This window comes from Pseudopipra pipra, chromosome 5 (assembly GCF_036250125.1).
Source record: "Pseudopipra pipra isolate bDixPip1 chromosome 5, bDixPip1.hap1, whole genome shotgun sequence".
In the NCBI taxonomy this organism is placed as follows: domain Eukaryota; kingdom Metazoa; phylum Chordata; class Aves; order Passeriformes; family Pipridae; genus Pseudopipra; species Pseudopipra pipra.
Window position 1 is genome coordinate 799154 of NC_087553.1, and position 20290 is coordinate 819443.

Sequence of the window (20290 nt, forward strand, 5' to 3'; positions counted from 1 at the left end):
TGTTACCACGTTAACCTGTTCTGAGGGACAAGTCCCTGCCTCACCATGAATTCACATTTTGCCTCCAGAAATCCAGACTCCTAGTTCTGACTCCTGTGCTAAGCTCACTGCCCAGTATGCTGAAGCACTTGCAAAACTCTTTGAAATCCTTTTTTTTTAAAAAAAACCCTTTCTTCCTTTTTTCCACTGCTAACCACAAAACCTGCTGCAATTACACTCTCAGGGGACCTGGGTCATGGTGTTCCTCACACCCCTGGCTGAACACTGCATTTGCCTTTTCTCTGGAGAAAGTTCCTCCACCAGGCATCTCTATGCTTTGCAGAAAGCAAAGCAGAACCAGAGCACTGATTTTCACTCTGCCACAAGAAAAGGCTGGTTTCCCTTGGTCACATTTTCCATTCCAGAGGTGAAGCTCACAGGGTTTTCCACAGGGATTGATTCTTGAGTCCAGTCAAATATTTAAATCTGTATCATCACTGAGAGCACAGAACAGACATAAGCTGCACCCATTCCTTGAAAAGAGAGCCGCAAAGAACCCAAACTTTTAAGGATTCCCAAAAAATCAAGCAGAGAAGGGTCAGTGGAGCATGTGAGGAACCAAGGGCTGCTAGGGGCTGTATCTGATGCCTGCTGGAAGAGAGGACCTGCTGCACTGAACTCCTCTTGCCTTACCTGCCTATGCAGCTATGTGTATTTGTGTATATAAAAACAATGCCAAGTACTGCCAAATCAAAAGTTGTTCTTCCAAATAACCTGTGGGCTACGCTCAGAAAAATACAGTAAACACTGCTATCAAAAATGGGATCAATTCCCTCAACCACATTTCAGGCTCTGTGTTCAGTTACAAGCACAAGAGCTCTTTTCCTCTTGGCCCTTTCCCATCGTTCCCCCCATGAGGCTACAGGACATGGTTTTATTCTGGCCATCATGTGCTGATCAGGGCCTTCTGGTAAAAACAATAGGAATGTCCAGTTTTCATTAAATAGAAAAAATCCCATGTGAGAAGCCCAAGTAAATCAGTTTTTCCCCTAAATCTCCTAATCCTTGGGCTATGAGTCTACCAGGTCTGATTGTAAACAAAAGCTGAAGTCCATCATTAAAAAGAATCCCAGAATGGCTTGGGTTGGAAGGGACCTTGAAGCTCATCTTGTCTCACCCCCTGCCATGGGCAGGGACACCTCCCACCAGCCCAGGTTGCTCCAAGCCCCGTCCAACCTGGCCTTGGACACTTCCAGGGCTGGGGCAGCCACAGCTTCTCTGGGCAACCTGTGCCAGGGCCTCACAGGGCGGAATTCTTCCGAATATCCAACCTAATTTTTCACTCTTTCAGTTTGAGGCCACTGTGAACCCCTGACCCCACTGAAATGTGCTCCCTCTGAAAAGGAGCACTGCAAGGATTGTCAAGAGAATGTGCTGTTACATGGTAAGAGAGTGCTGTCTGTTTTCAGATGGAACTTTTGGGATGAGCTGTTAGTGACACAAGAGAGAGATTTCAGTGACTCAAAAGAACACCTTATAATTTTTCCTCCAGTTATTTTCCTTGTGCTTTAAATGGATACTTGGAACACGAAATGATTCATTTGGAAAAATGTGAGCACCAGAGAATGTGGTGAGAGCTGTGGAGCTGGAGCATAAACTCAGCTGAAACTCAGGTAATTTATTGGGCTTTATATTAAATTCCAAATAATCTCAGCCTATGTTCTTAAGTCCTACATTTGGCCACTCCTGGATCTCTGTTTCCCCACAAAAACCACTCTGGTCCTTTTTACAGCCTTGTCAGAGATGAACAGTCTGAAGTGCCACATCACAGCAGTAACTACCCTTGTCTAAGCAAACGACATTTGGGAATCACAAAACCAGTTGTCACCTCAGCCTCCTGGAACCTACAGCCATGGCATGACTGCCAAAGGAAAATATTCCAAAACACTGGCACACTGGTGGTAATGGGTGGTGAACAACTTGCTGAAGGGGAAAAGCACGTCTCTGAGTTTCCTTTAAGCAAAACAAGAAGACTGATCTCCTCATGTTAATGCAAGACCTTGGACTATAACTTCAAGTTTTCTTTTCTCCTCAAGGCCTCTTGCTTTATACTGCTGGCCAAGATTTACAAAATTAAGAGTAAACATCTCAGCTGCATCAGTGTGACTTAATAGCCTAGTCATAGTTTCAAAAGAGATGTTCAGGCAGCTGGGAAATTCAGGACTAGGGAAACGATCATCACAGGGGCTATTTTACAAGGCAATGGTGATAGGATCGTTCCAGAAATGAGCAAGAGGCACAACCCCAGCCATGAATAAATGCTTCTTTGGATCAAACCATAGACAAGGAGTTGCAGGTGAGGCTGGAACACCAGGCTATCTCAGTCTACAGCATGTAAATACATATGTATAGTGTGGAGCCAAAACTACATAGCCAAATTTATTTTTGGCTCTGTAGACCTCAACTCAAGTCATGTTAAGATCTGTAAGAAAAAAAAGTTATTTCTTATTCAGTATTCATTATAAATATACAAAATTCATCAATAAGGTTGGAAAATAATTCATGTCCTGGTCACAAACAGAAAATACATATTTTAGGCTATTTTAGCAATTTTTTTTCTGTATAAAGCTTTGGGACTCTGCATGCATTACAGTTTAATTAAATTCCTTTCCCGAAGGCTGCTCTTTATTCCAAAAGTTTATGCCAAAGTAATGGTTTGCAGTGCCTAAACTGCTCTGCCAGCATAGTTACTGGAGTACTTACTGCCCTACCCTGTGCCAGGGGAGGAGGGATGTGAGTGAGCCCTCAGATAACTGCTTACTGGATCCTACCCCTGAAAATACCCTGCTTCAAACACAGCCCATTAGCGACAGTCCTGCTGCCTCTGGAGGAGTGAAAGCTGCCTCTGCTGAACTCCCTGAGGTTCCTGCCAGCCCCTGTGCCCAGCCTGTCCCAGTGCCCTGGATGGCAGCACAGCTCTGGTGCCGCTCACCGTGTTTGGTTTCCCCTGCACCCCCGTCCAGGTCCCTCTGGCCCATCATCCAGGCTGCTGACGAAGAAACTGGCCCCAGCATGGACACTTTGGATGCAGCCCTGGTGACTGGCTGTGAGCTGTGCTGCTGATCCCAACCCTGCCAGCCTGGAGCTCAGCCTTTTTCCGTTTCCAGCCTACCCCACTGTCCACTTACCCACCCTACATTTCCTCGGGTTGGTTCTGAGGGTGTTAAGGGAGGTGGTGTTGGAAGCCTCACTGAAGTCAAGATAAGCAACATCCACTCTTCTCACCCACTAACCCAGCCATCTTCTTGTAGCAGGCTGTCAGGTAGCCCAGGCATGATTTCCCCTTCATAAATCCTTGCTGACAGCTCCCAGTCACCTCCTTGTCCTTATGATGTTTGGAAATGGGTTCTGGGGGGCTCTGCTCCATCTCCTTCCAGGGACTGAGGTGAGGCTGACCAGCCTGTACTTCCCTAGATCCTCCTTGGCCTCCCTGAAGATTGCTGTGACTTTTGGCTTCTTCCATGGGAACTTCTGATCACCACAATCTTTTAAAGATGAGAGTCCCTCACAGCGGCATCAGCCATTTCCCTCAGCGTTTTGGGGGCACCCCACCAGCTCCCATGGACTCAGCCATGTCCAGTTTGTTTAAGTGTTCCCTAACCTCAACCTCCCCCACCGAGGAGGAGCATTCCTTGCCTCAGAGCTTCCTGTTGCTCTGAGAACCCCAGGACTCCTGAAGGCCAGTCCTGTCAGTAAAGAGTGAGGCAAAGAAGGCGCTGAACACTTCAGCTTTCTCCGTGGCTTTTGCCACCCAGTCTCCTGCCCCATTCCTGCCTCCATAGGCAGCCTCTCAGGCATCATGCTCCTCCACTCCTCTCCAGTTCATGACTGTGCCTGAAGGCACAATCTAGCTGTCAAACTGCAGGCATTCCCCAGACCACCAGATGTCTGTCTGCTGACTTCAGAAAGTTCATGTGCACTTGAGATTCCTCCATCTCACAAAAGCTGAATGGTCTTTTTCATTTTCTCTTTTTGTGTGTGTGTGTGAAAGCTACCTATATTTCTCTCAAATATTTGTGGCAATAACAATGTGGCTCCTGCTATGTGGTGCTCTGTAGTTTCTGATATAATCTGTTCTATTAATAAGTGGCCGCTCCTTGGAAAATGAAATATTTCTTGGTAATCATCACTGCAGGCATCAAATCATATACAGAAAAATAGCTCTGAAGATATCATTAATCCTTGAGCTGCCACACCTGACAAACATAAATATGGTGAAAGGATTCAGAAAACTCATTAATCAAAATACAAGTACTGAAATAGGTTTCCTCTTGCTTTGAAGTATATTGCCCTCGTAACATTGTGAATTAGACCTTCATTCAAGTTTGATGGTGAACACTTCACAAAACAAAAGATTTGAAGGATCAGGTTAGAGTTGGATGTTAACAAGGTTTCCATGCTGCTGGAGAACTGCTCCCAGGAATGTGGCTGGCTATACACGTCTTTGCTGAAGTGGTCTGGGGACAAGATTTTCAAAAACATGGACCTCCCAGATCTTTATTCAAATTCCCACAAGAAAGGTCTGTTTTTCAACTGTTGAGCAACCAAGTGCTTATAAAAAGCTTCAAAGTCAGTTTGGACACATAAAATTTACTTTTGTAAACTGTATGACACTCAGGGTCATGTCACTGTTGCTTTAGGCTGATCAAAAATAGTGGTCCTGCTATATCCTCCCCCCTTCCCTTGGATTAACACCTGAAGGAAAAGAACCCAAGCTGTAGCTTGCCCCACAGGCACTGATGCTGAGCACAGGGAAGGGGTTGGGGTGTTTGCTCAGGGCTGGACAGAAGGGGGTTTCCCTTCTGAGCACCAGCAAGACTCCAGAACACCAACCAGAAGCCCAGTGTGTCCTGCTGGGAATAGAGAGGGGATGGTGACTGGGACACAGTCACAGGCAGTGTGGCACCAGTGGCATGAACAGGACTCCTGATGCCCTGGGCCAGCCCAGTGCTGACTGCAGTGGCACGTTACCTTGGGAGAGAAAAATTATAGATAAATACATATATATATATGTGTGTGTGTTTGTGTGTGTGTGTGTCCCTGGAGCAGCTCAGTAACCACTGTCCAACAGTGCAGCTCCAGCTCTACTGGATCCTTCCCTGAGAAGTGTCAGGGAGGGTGAGGGGTATGGAAGACACCCCTCAGAAACACAGAGTAACCAGGTGGGCCACGGCTGTGACCACAACCACCAGCTCTGGCTCAGATCCCCCCATGCTCAGGGGGTCTGTGACCACAGGAACCATTCATCAGCCACGGAAAGGCAGAGCTCTCCTTTAGTGACTCTTTAAACAATTGGGTCTAAAACTCTCCAGGTACTCCCAGCCTTTGAGGTTTCCACCCGGGGTACCAGTCTTGGTTTAAGTTTAGCTAAAACCGAATCTGCTTCTCTTTTTGCCTTTTGCTTCAATTCCAAAGAAAAAAAATGAAATTACAGTACAGGAACTACATTTCAGCATGAAAGAAAGGACCTTTCTGCCTTATTCAACAGATCAGAAATTTGGGATTCAATTTATCATAAACGCTATCCTTCAACCACTCAATGAAGTTTAATTTCATTAACACTTGGGCTTCTCTAGAAAGCTTTGATTGCTGAAAAGCATCAAATAAAGAGGCCATAAAGAGGCCTCATGGTATTAATACATTTTTTGGCCAGAAACAAACGGTAAATATTTTCAGAGCTATTATCTGTCATGTTGGATCATATGGAGCCTCGGTATTATGAAAGAATTAAAAACAACCTTTGATTTTACTGAGGTTTGGCTAGTTTACAAACACTATGATCTTTATTAAGGATACCAAATAACTTCAGAGAGATGTGCTCTTATCTTGGTTTGGCAAAGCTGAAGTGCCTTTAGATCCCTGGTTTGCCTTCCAGCCAAACCTCGCAGCGGGTTTGAACGTTGACAATGCTGCGAAATCACTCAGGCCTAAAATGCAATAACTGTACTTGAAGTAGCCTCATTAAAAAATAGTTTCCACCATATACTTTTTAATCTTTCCTGTTTCACCTTTGAGAATGTGACACGCTTTATGTAGCAGAGGAGTCTTACCCATTACAAAAACAGGTGGAAAAACTTCAATGTCCAAAAGGTGCAAAATCACATATATCAGCCTCCTGATGCTTTATTCCCAATATCTTATTTACAGAGGGTTTGGTGTCCACCATGTGCATCGTCACAGACAGGTAATGTCTCCATTTCATGAGAGTGGCTGTGCTCACCCTGCCTGTCCCACAACTGCATTATTCCAGTCCAGCCAAGCTTGGATCCCTGACATCTGGGCAATCGATTATTGCAAGCCTAAGCATTTTCTGGCAATGAGCCACATGATGGCACACAGCACAATATGGCTGGAGTGAAATTTGGCATTAGGAAGGTTGTTCCACTCAGGCACAAGGCTCATTCTCACCTGAAAAGCACCCTCAGCATTTCTAAGACACAAAATGAAAATCCACCTCCTGCTCAAGGTGCTCGTTTGCCCCCAGAAGAGCTCTCCAGCCTGATATTTTTCTGGAGGGGAGGGAGGGTGTTGAGAGATTTGACTACTGAACAGTGCAGTCAGCAGCATCCCAAAAGGGCAGGTTTAGGCAATAAATCCAGGATCCCGTTTACCAAATGGCTTCTGGCCACCCTCATCTCAAATGCACAGCTACTCATTTCTGCAGGGCAACCTGGCATAGAGAAAAACTCACAAGATATTCTTTGCTGAGGGGTCCTCTGTGAAAGGGGCAAGCCTGGAGATGAAACCAGGACAAAGATACTAAAGGGACTGTGTCTTTTTAAATGTGTGGCCACAAGAGCCTGTTGAAAACCCTGCTGAATTGTGTCCTGCTCTGTGAACTCGCTGGGAATGCCTGGCCAGCACTGGTTTTGTTCAGCCAAACGCCACTGTCACCTCATGCTACTGGCACTGCAGTCACAACAAAAGGTTCCTGTTGCTGCTTACTGCCTGGCAGGTGTATCCACACAGGAGTTAATGTGCATTATCTCTCCTTGCCCTGCGGACAGCAGAGCTCTCCTGGACACCCTGGCTCTGCCTGTGCCTCCCCGGCCTCACAGAAGCTCAGCTGGAGATGAACTGCTGCTTTCAGTGTCACAGCTGTGCCAGGAAGCCCAGATCAGCCCAGGAATCTCCTTGTGCTAAACACCATAACACAAGCGTGGCAGGAGCCAGCCAGCCTCTGGCCCAAAGCTAGAGAGTCTGGAGCAGCAGAGGAGGCTCAAGCAGAGGGGGACGTGAGGGCACTTCCCGGCGAGCTGGTCCAGAGACAAAGCTCAGAACCAAATATTCTTCAGTCCAGTAATGGAATTTAATGTCAGGCCACACAAATTGTGAAAAGATTTTGCCACTCTGCAAGTGACCAAACTAATTATGAGATACAGAACTACTCCCCCTGTGCTTAGGACAGGTTTCAGAGACACAGCAAGTCTCAGTCTCCTTCTCCTGCCCCCCAGCCAGTATGGATCTCACAAGCACACTTTCCTACAGTGTCTAGTTTTGTTTACCTTCTTGGCCATTCTTTACAAGCCTCTTTCCAGCCTCTGGAGCACACTAAACAGTCATGATACCACCACAGAAATCAGACTGCTGCTAAGTCCAGTGCTCTGCTATCAGCAGTTGAGACACTTTCTGTGATGGTTCAAAGGTGACACAATGGACTGTCACCCGTGTAAAACAGGCTGCAAAGTCAGGACAGAGACAGCAGTGAAATGCTTGCAGATACCAAGGGAGAGCAGTAGCACAAATCAGTGCAGATATCAGTGTATTCAAGCACCAGCACAACCCCCCTGCAAACCTCTATGGTGACATTTTACAGCTGTATTGGCTCCCAGTGTTTTCCAGAAGAACAGCACCATTCTGCTTCATAGGCAAGAATATATATCTTAGGTTATTACCAAATGCAATATGGAAGATTTCAGCCTATCAAAACTCCTTTTAGCTGTATTATGAAATTTTGAAACCTTACTGAAGTTTACCAGACGACAAAGTGGGATTACTGTTCTAAGGAAATGAATGCACAGCTGAAGGGGAAAGTGTTTTATAGCATCTGATAACACCTTAGGCACTGATAGGACATTTTTGTACAGGTTGAAAATGCATTCTTCATTTTTCACTGACAGCTGGTTAAAGGAGGAATGCAGTGAAAAGTCTATAAAAGCTTTGAAAAACCCCCAAAGCTGGATAATTCTGCACTTCTGTTTTTCTCCCACCCATGCTGGTAGGTGAAGTTGTTAACAGTATCCTTTGGACCCATTGCCACCTTGGACTGTAACTACACCAGCAACAGAGTCTACAGCACTTCCTGAACCATCTCTTTTTAATACAATAGGGTAGAAATACTGGAAGCGATTTTTTCCACAATTCTCTTTCACCAGCTTGCATGAAGTCTGTGTGCTGCCACTCCAGCAGTCTGGCTTTCATTCCTCCTCTTCCCATGGAAGATCCTTTCTGTAGGTCAGCAGAGCTGGTTTTGGAGTCTGTTCTTACTTCTTTTAGCTCCTCCATGTCTGATACTGCTGATCATTGATTCCCATTTGATATGTTTTTTTTTTCCTTGTCTCTGCCTTCTCCTGCCTTTGGAACTGCTCCTCCTACACCTCCTTTGGGAGACTGTGTTCTTTCTTTTTCTAATGTTCCCTGGGGTAGCTCTTTCCTCTGTTTCTATTTTCTTCTTTTTCCTTCCTCCCAGCCTGCTCCCTCGCACTCATCTCCTCCTACGACCCCACCTGCTCTCTCTCCATCAACAAAGCACAAACCAGCCTGATCAGCCACTGTCCATCCCATCTCATGTATTTCTCAGCTTCATTAACATGCCCTTGGATGTCTCAGTCTCAGGTTAAAGGGATAATGCCTAAAGCTGGTGACTCGACCCTCTTCAGCCCACAATACTCTGTCAGGGTTGCAGCCCTCACCTTCCTTCTGTAACTTCATCTCCAACAGCCTCTCCAACTCTTTAAACCCTTCCCAAAAGAACTGTACCTTTTCACTTTTTTATTGTTACACTTCTGAGAGCATCTTCTTGCTCTCCACTCACACAAACACAGGTTAGATGCAGGTCCTTCTCAAGGCATCATCTCTCTCCTGGTCTGTGAAAACTTAGCAAAACACTGTGTTACTAAGTAAGGTCTTCCTGCAAGAGAGTCTTCACTGGCCTGTCCTTTCTCCCCCTCTTGTCCCAGTGTTCCCTTCTTCCTTTGAATTCCTTCACTGGCTCGAGTCAAGGCTTATTACACTCAGCTCTTTCAGCAATACTGGTAATTATTTTAGTGCTTTTTTCCATATACTCTTACGAATTTCATCTCTGAGAGATGAATATCCTGTAGAGGTTTTCTATCTTTTCTCTTGTAGAGGAAATCAGTCTTGTAGAAAAAGATACCTGGTGATCTAACTTGCATTAGCAGATAAAACAGCTTAGATACTCTGATCATTTCTCCTGAAATATTACAGCTGAACAAAATATGCTTTGCCCATGCATCTATGATTTACTAACAGAACAAATGTATTCTCTCCCATAAAGGCAGCAAAAAGCCATTAGAAAACAGGCAGAAAAAAAAAATATTAAAAAATAGGCTACAGGGATTCCAGAGGCACATGTGGTCATCCAGCAGGATGGGCCAGGTGTGCTCTCCCACAAGTGTATGAAATGCTGATTGCAGCAAGTTGGAACATAGCAGCTGCAGAGATTCCTGTAAACCTGGCTGGTACTGGGCTGGTAGGGCATTGGCTCTGCTGAGTTCCTCTGTTACCTCCCCACAGCCCCCACGTTCCTGCAAGTTAGTGGGATAACCAATAAAGCTTTCTGAAATCATCTATGCCCTTTGTGCTCTTCCACCCTTACACAAACCCTTGCCTTTCTTTACAAGAGGGACTCACTTTGTGAACTCCCATTGACTAGGATTCCATCTTATTAATTTGTCTTGAAAACTTCCCAGCACTTTTTATGGGAACACTTAACATTCTGATTATTAATAGCAAGAAAAATGGCATGATGATGAGAGCAGCAGAACTGCTGCTGGCAGAATTATTTGCAATCCTAATTTTACACATACAACGTGCTGTCCTGAACCTCTGCCCCTCCAGGTAATATCAGCTGGGGGTTTGGTTTGTTTTTCCTTTTCCAATTCTGCTGCAGGCAGTTTTCTTTGCAGTTTCCATCCATTAATCTCAAAGTACTTTTACATAGAGGAATTAATTAAGACTCTTGCACACAAGAATTAATTAAGACAGTAATAGGCATGTTTTATCATCTCCATGTTGCACATGGGGGAACTGAGGTGAAGAGAGAGTTGCCCAATTCTTTTGCAGAGCTGGGAATGTACTTGGGCATGTATCTTATCCTCTCAACTTGGTGTGTAAGAATATCCTTTCTCTCCTTACGTTGTGAGGCAAATATCCAGTTTACCAAGTAAAATACCATTGACACACAGTCCTGTACTTCAAAACGGAAATGCTTCCCTCAGGCGAATACCTTGGCCAGTTGACTTTCCAAACACATCCTTCTTTCTTATTTCAGACAGAAAAAAGCATACAGCACGAAAAGCAAACTACTGGAACTCCTGTGGGATCTGATAACATTTATACTCTGCTAAAGAATTGCCCCAGTACCTGAAATCTGTAATCTTATCGTCCTGCTTTAACAGACTCTCCCTTTCTCAGCACTCACATTTACTTCTGTTTGATAAAGAAAGAAATATAAACCTAATGACTTGGGATTTTTATCTACAGCTCATAAAACCTTTGCAGAGCTGATGCTGGGCTATCCTGCTTCTGAAATGCACCAGTGCCACCTTCAGACCACAGCGAAAAGGGCTCCTTCCCAAACCTGTGTGTCTGTATGGCAGCAGCAGTGGGTTGGCTTTTCCTGCAGACACGTCCTGCTGGAAAGCCCAGCAGCACATGTGTAAACCTGAGCAGAACCTGCACAGCCCCATCCCGAAGTTCATTGGGAACACCCCCCAAAGGGCCCTGCTGTGAGAGGAGCCCCCAGAGAGCAGGACCCCGAGCTGGGTCACAGCCCCTCCTGCTCTGCCAGGGCTGGGCACGACCTGGGCACAGGGGAACATTCCTGCCACAGCCCCTCCTGCCAGGCTGGGACTGGAAATCACACGTGCCCCTTCCATTCTGAAGGTTCTTCTAAACCAAAGGATTTGACAGTTACCCTCAACAGCAGTGTTTATTTAAAACAGAACCGGCCTGTCATTAAATATTAAAGCAGGTAACAATTTCAGTGAATCAGTCCTGCTTTAAAAGTTTGATTAATATCCAAAAATTGGTGCAATGCTGTTTCAACAATAAAGAACAGTTAATTAAATGTACAGTCTCTTTGCTGACACCCTACATATTTTATATTTGGTTTGATTATAATGGGCAAACCTCATAATTTAAAAACTAAGCAATCTGCATTCGTAATTACAGCCAGTTCTGCAAACAGTTAAAATACTTCTCAAATTAAAGTTTAGGCCTCTGGTATTTTGATTAAAAAATTATCTGTGATATAAGTTCAAATTACACATACTGGACTGGAGAATATTGTATCAATACAGGCTTGAAAATCAAGGTGGGGATTAATTACTTGAGTTAATTTCTTTGACCTTGCCCTACAGTATTGTTGAGTGAAGAAAGTAAGCAGAAAACACTCTACTCACCCACTGTCATACCATCCATGTAACGCTTGATGATGTCAAAGGAATCTCTTAAATTTCCCTCTGTAATGTCAAATATGATATCTGCCTGGTTGGCCGGATACGTGGGTGTGACAGCACGAAGGAAAATGATCTCTGCAAATAAACAGCACCACAGAGTGTCCTGACAACTATTTGAAAACACCCCTGAAGAATCTGACAGAATTTGATCCAAAATGACTTGTCCTCAAAGCTCCCCTCACCACTCCCAATCTGTCCTTTAAAATGGAAAGAAAGAAGATCTGGAGGAAGGGAGGGTTTGGATAGATTTATTGTCTCCTCCTGCACCATCCAAGAAGCCCTGGAGCCAAAACACTCTTACTGTTAGAGTCCAGAAAGACCACTCTTAGGAACCACTCTGACTTTGCAGCGCGTACCCCAAGAGGAGAACAGGGAGGATCCGAAGGGTGGGCAGTGGAGGGAGCCAAACAGATCCCTCTGATCCCCTCAGGCTAAGTACTGACATTGCAATGTAGAGTCCTTTGGAGTACTGGAGGAGGGGTTTAGGTTTAAAAACAAAAGGGAGACTATTTTTAAGCCCCTTGTGAGGGAGGTAAGTATTATTACTCTCATTACTATCCCCACTCTGGAGAAGAGGAAACTAAACTTTGAGGCTGTAAGAACACAGCCGAGGCCATGCACTGAATTCCAGTTTGTGTCTCCTGGGCTTTGGTAGTGCTCTCAGATTGCTGGGGCTCATCTCTTTCTATTAAACCACGAGGTTGGACTAGTGAGGGAACAGTTTGGGAAGCATCCTGGGCCAAACCCTTCGCTCTGCTGCCAGTACACCTGGTGAAGCCAAAGGGCTGTGTATGGGAGCAGAAGTGGCCATGGGGCATTCCCTGATTCTCTGGGAAGCAGGGCCAGCCAAGGCCTGAAACAGGCCTGACACAACCTACAGGAGCTCTGCATGGCCAAGGGATTGGTGCTTAAATTGTTCCTCTGCACAAGAGGACTGGGACATCTCCTTCCCCACCCCTGCCTGATGCAGAGGGGAAGAACCAGCTCTGGCTTTCATTAGGACAACTTTCTGAGACAGCAAGGCTGAGACTTTGGCTGCATCAGAAACAGGAGTTCAGGATCTTTACAAACCCCTCCAAAATAGTCTTCCTTTCCTCCATGCCCTTCTCTCTGTGCCTGTGCCACTCAGTGAGGGGCTTGTCCTGCAGAGCAGCAGGGCTGCAGCACTCATCCCCCTCTGGGGGTGTGCACAGCCCCCACTGACCAGAACATCCCTACAAATGCCAAGAGCAAAAATTCACTCTCAGTCTGTAAGTTTATATGTGAACTAAGAAAAGTGAGTGTGATCCTTATGAAACTGCAGGGCTTGGAAACTCACAGGTGCTGCAGGGACAGCCACTCACTTGGGGGCTCTTGGAAAATCCTGTCTTGAAAACTTTCTGTCCAGTCCTTGAAATTTCCCTTCCTTTACTCTGTATTTTGAAAAACAACCCCTTGTTTGTTCACAGGTCAAAAATCAGCCAATCATGTTCAGTCTAATGTATTTTGTGATTAATGTTTGCATGTAGGTAAGGGCTTTATTCTTGGAACAAGCCACCTGTCAATAGCAAAAAACAGGTCACAGACGGGAGGAATATACCAAATACCTTTTTCTTGTGGCAGAATCTGCAAACAAGGGAAGAAAAAAGTCATGGGGCACATGGCATTGTGTGAGTAAATGTGGTACATGGGAATTCAGAGTCAGTATTTCCTTAGCCTGGGAAGTTAGAGCTCAGAATGACTTTCTTTCCTCCATAAAATTAAAACTCCTGGCTATGGAAGGTCTTAATTAAATGAACACTACACTGTAATTTGGAGCTGTGCAAACACCTCACTGTGCTGGTAGCCAGCCTGGCTGTAGGCAAGGCTTTCCAGGGGAGGTTTTGTACGTTGCAGTCTATTAAATGGAAGAAGGAGCAAACCACTTACCCTCAGGTCTTGTGAACTCCCTGAAGGTGGGCAGTGAGATGACGGTGTGGGAGATGGTGTGCACTGGATCCAGCACACAGTTGACGTCGTTTGGCCGGCAGGACTTGATGCAGCGGATGGTGTCTGTCTTCTCCAGCCTCACACTGAGACAAACCAAAAAGAGATGCATGTATATCCTGAAGATTAATTGCTTTGTGGTATGCAGTCCAGGGAGCCAGAAACTGTGACTGATGTAAGTGTTCATTGCACACCCTGAAAACTCAGACAAACGCAGCTCATCAGAACTTCGGGACCACTGAAAAATTGGGCTTGGCCCAGGGTGGCAGCCAAAACTCCCTCACACCCAGCTCTTCGAGCCAGGCACGTGAAACAGGGAGAACTGGAGTGCAGAAGACGCCATGTAAAGTGTCCTTCCAAGGACAAACAGGACCAAACAGCGAGACCCAGGCCCTCAGCTGGCCTGGTGTCACCTCTTTCAGTGGAGCTGCACTTACTTTGCACAAGCCTTTTTCACTCAGTCATGTAAAGCAGAAACCATCATTTCCACTCTAGGAATCTGGCAGGATATATGTGAAGGGCCAACTTTCTTCCATGACTTTCAGTGCAGCAAGGGCCAGAAAATCCTCTCTCAAATCTTTTTTTTCACACCCTCCCTTTCCATCCAAACTGAGGAAACAGGGAGGAGTGGAAACCAGGGGAGGAAAAAAGTTAACCACATTATATGAAACCTCAAAGATTGAATTCTGAGTTTGGGGAAATGGTAAGGGTCATTTCATATATTCCATCTCGACCAGCTGCTCATTCAGCCTTGAAAGTCTATTAAAAGTTAAATGACTTCTTCTCACCCTTGTCCACCAGAGTGAATTTAAAGTCACTTACAGTTCAAGAACTTCACACAATGCCCACTCTGTGCTCATGAGAGATGAAAGGGCTGTGCTGGGACTTAAAATGTGACTAAGCCCCACAAATGATCTCAACTTTGACCTGCCCATTTCTTCATATTTCCAAGTGGAAAAAAGAAAGGGCTGCAGTGTCAGAGGGGGGGGGAATTAAAAGATTAAAAGGGAGAAAAATTCACTGAGTAAAAGGGAAACAGAAATGGAAGTTTTACTTTGTCAGATACCTCTAGAAATGAATGGTTCTTGCTCTTTTCAAAATGTCTTACCCAAATCCACACCTACAAACCATCTTTTTTAGATGTTCAAAGGGACTTTATGGCTCTCTTAACAGTCAGTACATCAGTAAGTTCTCATTACATGCTCCCCACATTTGCCCATCAAAGAAAACAAAGGCAAACACGCTGATACTGCATGAAGTTAAAATAAAGAGAAAACATGAACCAATATCAATGTTTTGCTTCAACAGAGGTGAACTGCACAGCCCACGGGGAGGCAACAGAGCTGGGTTAATAAACACCAGCTGAGTCTGGGGTTCACACCCTGGACTTGGTGTTCTGAGGCTGGCCAGGACATCCAGGCCAGAAGAGACCCTTTAGTTCCCACCTTTACCTGGGTACAAAATTTTGTCAGTTCCCAGACACCCCACAGGGAACAGAACAGGCCTTTCTGCTGAAATGCCTCCTGCTGGACATTTTTGGATAAAATAATTTTGGATATACAGACATAACACTCTGACCTACAACAACATATGCAATGCCCTTATTTTAAACCTCTGCTGTCAAATTAAGAAGGGACTTCCAGCTGGCTGATCCTCGTGGCTGTGAACTAAGGATCAGCTAAATTACACAGTCAAGGTCCAGTGTAAAATAGTCTATTTCAAAACATGTAACATATAAAATTGATGCAAAATAAACATCATTCATGTTTGCTTCCCTCTGTCCCCTTCTTCTCCCTGTGTACAGAGAGTTTAGTAAACATTTACAGATAAACCCACTGCATTTTTCCTCAGGATCCTGCTGAGCTGGGCTCACAACAGCCAAGTCCCACTAGTTCTACTTCCAATAACATGTTCACAAATTCCAGAAAAGTTCCTTAAAAGTTTTTCTCCTTTTCTTCAACACATAAATAATAACTATAGCATCATCTAAAGGTTTTAGGGACACGAATAACCAACAGCTTGCATAACTTATTTTGGGATATTATTACTAACGAAGTACTGTTAGAATACACAGAGCATCCTAAATTTCCATTGCTGTATTTAGATAATAGAAAAAATAATGCAAAAACCATTGTGGAGGGAGTGTCTGAGGCATTCAGCATTGGCCTGCCTTTGCTCCTTCCTGATATTTGCTATCAATGATGTGCTCTGATCTCAAAATACTTTGTAATTTTATCCTTGCACATCATCTTTGCATTTGATCTTCTGATAGCTGAGGTTTTCCTTTTTTGCTCATGTTCTGCCCTGGGACCTGTGACTGACAAAAGTTTCTTCCTACGTGCTGAGAAGTTTTTTTATCCGAACCTTTTCTTCAGGTTTTCCCCCTCTAACACAAATTGCAGCTTTGGAATTGCTCCTTTCTCTACACCTTTTTCATTTAAAAGAGAAAAAAGTTAAAAAACAGCTCAGTTGCTCTGATTATTTCCTGAGTATAATTTTTTCTTTCTGCTTGGGTCCTGGTATCAGTCCTTTCCATATTCTCTGTTGGATTCAATCAATAAGTTCTTTGGACCAGGAGCTGTGATTTCATTTTTGTCTGGAAAGGACCAGGCACATAAATGGCACTACATAATTCCATATGTGTTCCTGGAAGTCCCAGTGACACTGCAGCATTAAAGCAACCAACACAGGAGGATGTGAGCTCCCTGCTCTTCAATTCCCTGCTGAATGCAATTAATATGGCAGCATTTTACAATACTGAAGGCCAAATTCTCACACCCCCTTCCTTTCCTGCCAAAGAAATATATATTAATGCTTGTGAAAATGAAGTTTATTTTTGAATCTTTATCCTACTTAATTATGGCCTCATAATGAACTGGTAGCCAGAGGGCATTTACATACAAGCATCTTCTGTGGTGGTAATGAACCCCATTAGCTCAGGCAGCACGGGCTTGTGCTTTCAGTACTTAAACCTGGGACTCCATCCCCACTGGCAGCTTGTGGCAGCTTTGGAAGTGTGTGTCAACAGGCTTATTAAACACTGGCATTCCTCATGAGACAGCTGGGCTAGCCTGTGCCTCAGGGGATCTGTGATGCTCTGGCACAGTGCTGTGATCATGCCCCATCCAGGCCCTGGCTGGTGAGAGCCGGGAGCCCACAGCTCAGGGAGTAATTCCTTGGGCTCAGGTGGTTAAGGCTTGGCATCTTCCTTCAGAAAGTTCTGTTTCCCCCCTCGTACCCTGTGCTGTCAGGATCTACAGAGTGAAGTATTTTTTCTGTATGTGCAGCCACATGGATTATTCCCTGCTCTTGTAGGACTGACTGTTCTCCCTGTGTGCCAGGCAGCAGGGAGATCTGAGCCCAGGGTGGGGTAAACCCCTCGTTTTGGATCACACCTCTGGGACTGAGCTTGTACTTTTATTTATCAACACAAGGACCAGAGAGTAAAATGAACCCTCTTCCAGCTCAGAAAACAAAAGCATTCCAAAGAAATTCCAGTTGTATTGTCTACTTTGCCCTTGACTGCATAGAAGTAAAGGAAGAAAGTCAAAATAAAGGAAGAAAGATTTTGATGTTGGAATTCTGGCTGACCTTTCAAGGCTCCTAAGGTTTGATTTGATGGTGGTAGTGGGTAAAGTCTTCACTATTCAAAATTTATCAGCTTTGATATGGAAGCTGGAGAGACAAAAGTGTTATGAGACAACCCTTTTTAAAATGTTCCTGTAGACAGGAACATTTCAGGATACAGCTGTGAAAGAGAAAGGAGCTCTCTGCTGTCAGCTGAATGCTGTTAGAAGTTCACTGCTGTTCTCCTGTCAGTAGTTCTTCCATTCAGTGGAAAGTCCACAGAAAGCAAGATGAAAGATCTCTAAAACAAATCTTGTTTAGAGGAGATTCTCTTTTGTACCATCCTTAAAAGCTCGAACTGGGATCTGTACCTGGTAGGAATCAGCACAAGCTCAAGGGCTGTAACAGAGCACAGCCTCAGAATCTGGCTCCACACTTTCACAGTGGGCACCTCTGGGGTCCTAAGGGCCCAAATCTAACAGATGTTCAGAAAATGCACAGTTTGCCCCTTAAGTGATGCAATTCTCTAAAGATGACTCAGCTGAGACAGCTCAAATTATGTACCTATTTCATTTGGGAAATTCAGACCTAAACATATGCAGCTGTTTGTCATCAGATGAGACAAACTCCACTACTGTGTGAAGTAAATCAGTGGTTTTCAGTCCTCAGAACCTCCAGGTAATAAGCTCTTAGACTCCAGTTTCTGCTCTGTATAACGGTGCAGATCACACAGAAGAACCTCCCCGAACTGAGATGTTCAGTTACAGGGGAAAGTGAAGAACTGGAACAATGATGGCAAATAAAATGCAAGTGCAGCGTGCAATGGATGAACTAAAACTTTATTAAAACTTGTGGCAAAAAAAGCTACTCTTGGAAGAGAAAGAGTAGCCAGTGATGACAGTGATTCAGGGATCAAAGCTGTGCAGAGACAAAGATGGAAAGTTTGGCAATAAATGTGTTGACAGTTCCATGGCGGGAAAGCTGCATTTGGATTGTCAGGTGGAGGTCTCTGGGCTCTGTGATTTGACGCTGCATGACCACAAGGCCACTGTGGTTGTTCACTTTTTTTGTGGTGAAAAACCCCTCGTGGTTCCCGCTGATGATGGACAGCCGAATTTTATCCCCAGGGACAGCATTGGAAGGGCCCATGCGGAAAATGTCGGTGGGTACTTGGATGTTGGTGGGAAAAGAGAGGTGATAGTAGGTTATTCTCAGGGGCAGGCTCTGGCACTCCTTATTCTCATTACAAGGCAAGCGCTCACAGCGACTGCAAGACAAGTGAGAAGACAAGACAAGAGGAAGATTAGCGCACGGGTAGCGAGCGGGAGAGGAGAGGAGGGCACTGGGGGGGGACGAGGGGCCCTGCCTGCATCCATTCTTCAGCCTGGCACCTCATTCCTACTGCAAAGGGGCATTTATCCCACAGGGATGGGCTCGGCTGCAGGTGGTGCCCTGGCAGAGGCGCTGCCCTTGTCAGTGTTGCAGAGGTGGACACGAGATCTCAGCTGGACGCTGACCCTGCAATGCCTGGGGGGATCAGGCTCCACATTCAGCTCCAGGCTTGCCTCGTGGACAACTACAAATCACCTCAACTGGGCACAACAGCCTCTCCACTCCAAGCAATATTTGGTCCACAGGTTGAGGTTTTGGAACCTAAACAATGTGTTTCTTTACCAAGAAATGCTCCAGCATTAAAGCACGGTTGGCTTCTTACTACCTCAAGTAAATCTGAGTGCCTGTTCCATTTATTTTATTTTGGCATATAAAACTGAGCCCCTGTCAGGAGTATCTACTACCAACAGAACTGTGGCTCATAAGCAAGACCCTCTTTGTTGCCAGTGCAGGGTGACCTGAATTCCAGGAACTTCTCATTATATGCAAAATCAGCACTTTCAAAAAGAGTAGTTAAAAGCACCCTCAGTTCTTCAATTAATGTGCTGCATGTTTTCCTTTAATACTGCTTGCAAACCAAAGTACAAAGCAATTCTTTGAAGATCTAAATGCATTCTTAATTTTATTCATGTGTGTAAAGAGCGTGCACAAGTCCTCACAGGATGGCCAGCTAATTAGGTGTGGATACTCCTGGAATATTTTCAGGTATAGAGAGTTCTGCATTCTTTTCTGAGATGTCACTAATAACTCCACTAAGGAGAATGGTTTGGTTTTGTTGAAATCATGAGGCTACTTGGTTTTGCTGAAGTCATGAAGCAAGTCAAGACAGTTAATTCCTTAGTTTTCTTCAAGTACAACTTCTTGGAAACATAGACATGCTTATGAGCACTTACACACTCATAAAGATGCTCTGCCTTATTATTTTACAGAAATAAAATACGTTTTATAATAATGGCCAGAATCTTTTAAGAGAACAAAAAACCAAGGCTCCAAGACTCGAGAAAGGACATTCTGCTGATTCAGAAAGCTCCTTGTGAAGGTAGATGTGCCTGTGGCCAGGAGCTAGAATTATTCAAAATTCACCATCTTTTATCTCATGCTTTGGTGGTGCACCCTACACACTGACTGCAAGTTGAGTTAATGTGCACTAATTGTTCCATCAAACAACCACAAAGGAGAGATAGCAGATGTTATTGCTCTGGAGAACCAGGGTTCATTCTGGGGTCACGCACTGCAAGGGCGAGAAGCAAAGAGCATTTCAACCCCAGGGCACTCTCCAGCCCTCACTGAAATGCTTCCCTCAGTGGGCAGCAGGAAATCAGGTGACAGGGGAATGCAACAACCTGCTGGCACAGAATCACAGAGCCACCAACGCTGACATTAGGGGGAAAACTGGGCTCCTGTGCTGTGGCTCAGGCACTCTGGGGAGCTGGACCTGCATGGCTCAGACTGCCCGAAAGGGCTGGGGACTGCCAAGCCAGGAGATAACAGTTTGTTGCTAAAAGAAAAACACCTCTCTGCTGATAGGGAGAATTCAATTGCTCTGAGGCAGATAGATTGCTACAGAGGCTATGAAATGCTTATCATTCAAGGACTTGAAGCAGAAGTTAAATAAACAACTCCCA

At 44.9% G+C, this 20290-nt stretch overlaps 1 protein-coding gene across 2 annotated transcripts in view; it reads right to left on the reverse strand.

Annotated features, from left to right (window-relative positions):
• Window positions 1-20290, reverse strand: part of FBLN1 (fibulin 1) — a 61618-nt gene that overhangs the window by 4537 nt on the left and 36791 nt on the right. The window contains exons 15-16 of one of the 2 annotated variants that reach the window (XM_064654044.1): window positions 13650-13792; window positions 11685-11816 (exon numbers count right to left, since the gene is read on the reverse strand). In XM_064654044.1, coding sequence (XP_064510114.1) covers window positions 11685-11816; window positions 13650-13792 — 275 coding nt within the window. Of the gene's footprint in view, window positions 1-11684; window positions 11817-13649; window positions 13793-18091; window positions 18541-20290 lie in introns of those variants that run through there. The other variant, XM_064654043.1, reaches the window with a different exon arrangement.